At 38.2% G+C, this 6,000-nt stretch overlaps 1 protein-coding gene across 5 annotated transcripts in view; it reads left to right on the top strand.

Annotated features, from left to right (window-relative positions):
• Nucleotides 1–6,000, top strand: part of NEK1 (NIMA related kinase 1) — a 220,246-nt gene that overhangs the window by 47,442 nt on the left and 166,804 nt on the right. For all 5 annotated transcript variants that reach the window (XM_089684019.1, XM_089684022.1, XM_089684020.1 and 2 more), the window contains exon 3: nt 2,940–3,037. In XM_089684019.1, coding sequence (XP_089540145.1) covers nt 2,940–3,037 — 98 coding nt within the window. The remainder of the gene's footprint in view (nt 1–2,939; nt 3,038–6,000) is intronic.

The raw sequence follows: 6,000 nt of genomic DNA, 5'->3' as shown, positions 1-6,000 counted from the left end.
ATCATAAATCAAACTTTCACTTTTTAATACTTGGTTGCAAATCCTTTGCAGTCAGTTACAGCCTGAAGTCTGGAACACATAGACATCACCAGATGCTGGGTTTCATCCCTGGTGATGCTCTGCCAGGCCTCTACTACAACTGTCTTCAGTTCCTGCTTGTTCTTGGGGCATTTTCCCTTCAGTTTTGTCTTCAGCAAGTGAAATGCATGCTCAATCGGATTCAGGTCAGGTGATTGACTTGGCCATTGCATAACATTCCACTTCTTTCCCTTAAAAAACTCTTTGGTTGCTTTTGCAGTATGCTTTGGGTCATTGTTAATCTGCACTGTGAAGCGGCATCCAATGAGTTCTGAAGAATTTGGCTGAATATGAGCAGATAATATTGCCCAAAACACTTCAGAATTCATTCTGCTGCTTTTGTCAGCAGTCACATCATCAATAAATACAAGAGAACCAGTTCCATTGGCAGCCATACGTGCCCACGCCATGACACTACCACCACCATGCTTCACTGATGAGGTGGTATGCTTAGGATCATGAGCAGTTCCTTTCCTTCTCCATACTCTTCTCTTCCCATCACTCTGGTACAAGTTGATCTTGGTCTCATCTGTCCATAGGATGTTGTTCCAGAACCATGAATGCTTTTTTAGATGTCGTTTGGCAAACTCTAATCTGGCCTTCCTGTTTTTGAGGCTCACCAATGGTTTACATCTTGTGGTGAACCCTCTGTATTCACTCTGGTGAAGTCTTCTCTTGATTGTTGACTTTGACACACATACACCTACCTCCTGGAGAGTGTTCTTGATCTGGCCAACTGTTGTGAAGGGTGTTTTCTTCACAAGGGAAATAATTCTTCGGTCATCCACCACAGTTGTTTTCCGTGGTCTTCGGGTCTTTTGGTGTTGCTGAGCTCACCGGTGCGTTCCTTCTTTTTAAGAATGTTCCAAACAGTTGTTTTGGCCACGCCTAATGTTTTTGCTATCTCTCTGATGGGTTTGTTTCGTTTTTTCAGCCTAATCATGGCTTGCTTCACTGATAGTGACAGCTCTTTGGATCTCCTCTTGAGAATTGACAGCAACAGATTCCAAATGCAAATAGCACACTTGAAATGAACTCTGGACCTTTTATCTGCTCATTGTAATTAGGATAATGAGGGAATAACACACACCTGGCCATGCAACAGCTGAGAAGCCAATTGTCCCATTACTTTTGGTCCCTTAACAAGTGGGAGGCACATATGCAAACTGTTGTAATTCCTACACCGTTCACCTAATTTGGATGTAAATACCCTCAAATTAAAGCGGACAGTCTGCAGTTAAAGCACATCTTGTTTGTTTCATTTCAAATCCATTGTGGTGGTGAAGAGAGCCAAAAAGTTTAGAATTGTGTCGATGTCCCAATATTTATGGACTTGACTGTGTGTGTGTGTGTGTGTGTGTGTGTATATATGTGTATGTATGTGTGTATATGTATGTATATATGTGTATATATATATATATATATATATATATATATATATGTGTGTGTATGTGTATATATATATGTATGTGTGTGTGTGTATATATATATATATGTATATGTATGTGTATATATATATATATGGGAAATATGTCAGATTAATTGCATTATAAATGTACTTGTAGCTGTTTAAGAAACATAACTTTAGTTTAACTAAATGTTGGCATCATCAGTAAATACAATGTTATTCCTGAATCAGTAGACCTACATAGCTGCAATTTCTCTAGTCCATAAGGAGTACCTATGTGCAAGAGTTTTAGGCAAAGCAGAACTGAAGTGGGTTGGTTATTTTCATAACGTGTAACCATGTACAGCTTACTTGCTCATTATTGCACACTTATCTGCTAGAGTTCTCTTCAGCAGTGTGATGTCTATAGTAACCTCATTTCTTTGTCGCCATCTCTGACATCTGGCACCACCCTGCTCTGCAGTCAAGGATCCCAGGGCCCTGCATTCACTATATCTGGTCTTCCACAGTACACAGAACATGGAAATGCAATTGCTTTAGTGAATATAAACTGATAAATACCTATTCTCATCAGCAGTTAGAGCATTCTTGTGACTTCTATCAGTGTGCAGCCAAGCACTGGTTAAAGCCTGTAGCAGGAGTTTTCCTAATCCTCTTACTTCCTTATGAGATTGCATAACCCCTGACCCTCTGTCTGATTGGTCTTGTGCTGATCACATGCACCCTCCCAAGAAAAAAAAAAAAAAAACCTCTCTAGCAATGCACATCAAACTGAGCGTTTTGCAGAGTGTCTCCACACGATATGTGTTGTCAGGAGATGAGATGGGGGCACTGGAAGAAGGGGAGGATCAGAAAAGTGAGGATCAAACCGCATTTTTACACAATGCAGAGGATTAACCCCTTAGATTCCACAGTGAGTAGAACTAGAATGTTTTACTGCATATACAAACTGATTTTACTGTTGTGGGTTTAGTAACACTTTAAGCCTTTTGTTTTAATTTGAAATATGAAACCTTTAATTATTCTCTGAATGGTCAAAATGCTGTTCTCTGCAGATTCCAGCAACAAAGCAATAAGGCAATGCTCACTACTAAATATATTCTCTGTTGCTTTTTTGTTTACATGAAGTTATTCAAGTAGAATAAATCTGTATTCAGGTCAGTGCAGAAAACGATCATCTAGAAGTTTTGTGCCTTAGGACTTTCTATAATATTTAATCTTTTACTGGAACGCTAGTTGGCGCATTTATGACAAAATGAGGCCAAATGATACACATCTGACCTGGAGTCATACTTCATTAATGTGTTTTTGGTTTTGATTTTTACTGTAGTACACTAATGGAAATTTCTAGTTTGATTGATGATAATGTGGTCTTATTCCTTATTATTGGTATAATATTTCCGGTCTTCTCATGGAAAGACTAATTGTGTTAAAACCTCTTTCTTTGTTTCAGAGAGTGGATGCCTGTATATTGTGATGGACTACTGTGAAGGAGGGGATCTGTTTCAACGAATCAATACTCAGAAAGGAATTCTGTTCTCAGAAGATCAGGTATACCAGTTAATTCTTCAAAATAATGGCTTGAAAATATTTAAAAATGTTAAAAAACAGAAACCATTATTGGACCTTCTAAGATGTATGTTTAAGATGTGTGTGTTTTATTTTTCTGCACCATTTAAAACCTAATTGTGCCATCTCCTATCTAAGAATGTATTTTTTTTTCTGATCTGGTTTCAGTAAGTAGGTTTTTTTTTTTTTGGTTCATTTTACTTAAACAACAAACTCCAGAGTAGCTTCCCATAGTTTCTATGGGGCTTTCTCCTGAGGCAGGAGATGGTCCTAAAGAACCCTTTTGGATATCACTGCATGGGTGCAGCTGGCACAATTAAAGATCTACTGGCCAAATGTAAACTAATTACCGAGCCCTGGGAAACAATGAAAGGAAAGTTTACATCTGCAGAGGGTGAGCTAGTTTAACTCAGCGGTAGGGAGGCAGTAAAAGAAAAACATACTTATCTTTTAAAGCTGAAGGTTGATCTGCATTTGTTTGTCTTCCCTGGTTCATCCCTCTTCTCCTCTTTCACATCAACTTGCTAATAAAATTACAACCTTTCCATTTTTATTACTTATTTTCCTCTGATGTCATCACTGGGTCTCTGTTCTGTTTTATGCAATGCAGGTGGATCGTGGCTATTGGGAGGGGCTGTCAGGGTGCTGTACATAACTTCTGGGTTGTCCCCAGAAAAGTAATCGAGGAGAAATCTTCCAGTGGGATCACTAGTTCTGGTGACTTGGGGGTCCCCAAGGAATTCCCTGAATTTGCAGGGATTTTCTCTCACTTCCTGTTTTGTCAGGAAGTGAAGGGGAGTCTCCCTGAAGGGACAAAGATGGCAAAAAATAAATGGCAAGGAGTTTTTAACCCTCCCTTACTCTATCCAAAATGTACAACAAAATCTTTGCCTATTAAAAATATATAGGATGAACCAGCCTATATCCCCGCACTCAAGAAATGGTGAAAATATTGGTATACGGAAATAAAATAAAAATTATTAAACCAGTAATTAAATATTTAAACCAAGCTGCCATTTTAAATAACAAAAAAAATCTAGAAACAGTACAAAAAAAGTACACATAAACAGTGCTATGTCCAAACACAATGTCCAATTGATATAAAAGGATAAAAGAAAGAAAAAAAACTTCCACCAAAAAATAATATCCGATTTCCTCTAAGGGTTTAATAACACTTTGATTGGAGGTCCTTTTGGGCTGCTGGCTGATTATCACGTTCGAGATTTCACAACCATTCGTTATTAAAGAGATTGATTGAATTCTTACTCATTTTATATTTTTTGGGTGGAAATTTTTTTCTTTCTTTTATCCTTTTAGATCAATTTGACATTGTATTTTGACATAGCGCTGTTTTATGTGTACTTTTTTTAATCACTGTTTATAAGCTTTGCCTATAGTTAAACTTTAATGGAAGCAGTAAATTGGTCCTTGGGAAGAGTTATGCAAATTCAAACTACTTTGAGGAGTGGGTGTCAGTATGGAGGAGTGGTGGACAGGTTGCATTTACATGCAGACTGTCCCATGTAATGCACACATGTGATACTGAACCTATATAATTGAAAGAACCAAAATCCCACTAATGAAAACTGCAGCCATGGATGTCCTTCAAGGCTTTAAGGTGGGCAGTATATGACTTACTTCGGCTTCAAATGCATTCTGTGGGAAGTTTACAGTGTGCACTGAAATCCAGAGCTAGCAATTTCCTTACAACAGAGAAGCCTCTACGGCTGACCAAGTGTAAAGGTAAGGCTGGATTTTGGCTTGAATTCTGTTTACACCCCCCTCCCCCGACACACTGTGCAGCCAGGCAGGTGGCACCACTGTGTTCCACTTTGCAGTTTTTTTATGCCCCCTCTCTGTATTAGAAAGCGAGTTGGCACCATCCCCTTTGTCTAGTGGGCAGGCAAGTGATACAAGGCATTTTAAAGTGGAACTTCACTCTCTCCATCAACATTGATTATTTTTAATCCTTATGCTGCTAGCATTAGTAAATAGATAGGAAAGTAAAAAAATGTTTTAAACAAGTAATGCCGATATCATTTTTTTTTTATTTCTTCAGTTACTTCCTGGCAAATGATGTCCTACATCCCAGGAGTCTTCAGGAGGGGGGAGGGGCTTTCTAATCTAAGTGCACTCTCCTTCATGCATGCCTAAGCTAAGGGCAGATGGATTCCAGGACGTAAATGCTACATGAATCATCTGCCCTTACTCAGGATGGCCATGGCCAGAAATGCTAGAGGGGCATTTTTCTCAGCAAAATTGAGTATGCGGACATAGATGGGATGCAGTTTACTTTGAATATTAAAAATTAATTTTATAGAGTTTTTTGTTTGCGGTACTCAGATGCAGTGTAGTTCCATTTTAAAGGTGAAGTAGGAAATAATCTCCTTTTCCTCTCTGTGCTGTAATGTTCCCTAGAAACCTTGCAAGACACGTAATGCTATAAATGAACATTCTCTTTGTTCATTTTTATTTTCTTAGAAGGCCTGCTGTCTTGTCTACAGCCCTTTCAAAAATCAAAGTCACTTGGTTCTGTTCCTCAGAATGAGTTTTTTTTACAATTTTCTGTGCAACTGTAGACTCTTATTGAGTATAGTTGTAGTTTTATTACTGCAGGACTGCACTTTTATGTATAGTAATAAAAGAAAATCAGAGCAGCCTCCCTTTTGATCATGACCCTCTTCAGTGGGAAGTCTTGAAAGCTGGAAATGACTGCAGATCTAGAAACCTTGCTTCTAGGTGGCTAACAGTAGTGCATTTGTATATAGGATGAATTGCTGTTTTCAGTTTTTAAACTCTAGTTATGTGTAAAGAGATCTGATTTTTTTTTTTCCCCTGCAATCTGCTAATCAAGATTTTGTAAATATCCACATTTCAATTCCAATACAAAATTCTTTGTGGTTAGTAATGTTATAATAACGGCACTGGTAACCTACTATGGTTTC

Source organism: Staurois parvus, unplaced genomic scaffold, assembly GCF_062004578.1.
Source record: "Staurois parvus isolate SC_StPar_1 unplaced genomic scaffold, SC_StPar_1.0 ptg000334l, whole genome shotgun sequence".
NCBI classification, from domain to species: domain Eukaryota; kingdom Metazoa; phylum Chordata; class Amphibia; order Anura; family Ranidae; genus Staurois; species Staurois parvus.
Note: the sequence above shows the minus strand (reverse complement) of the source record. Positions and strands in the feature narration are given on the sequence as shown.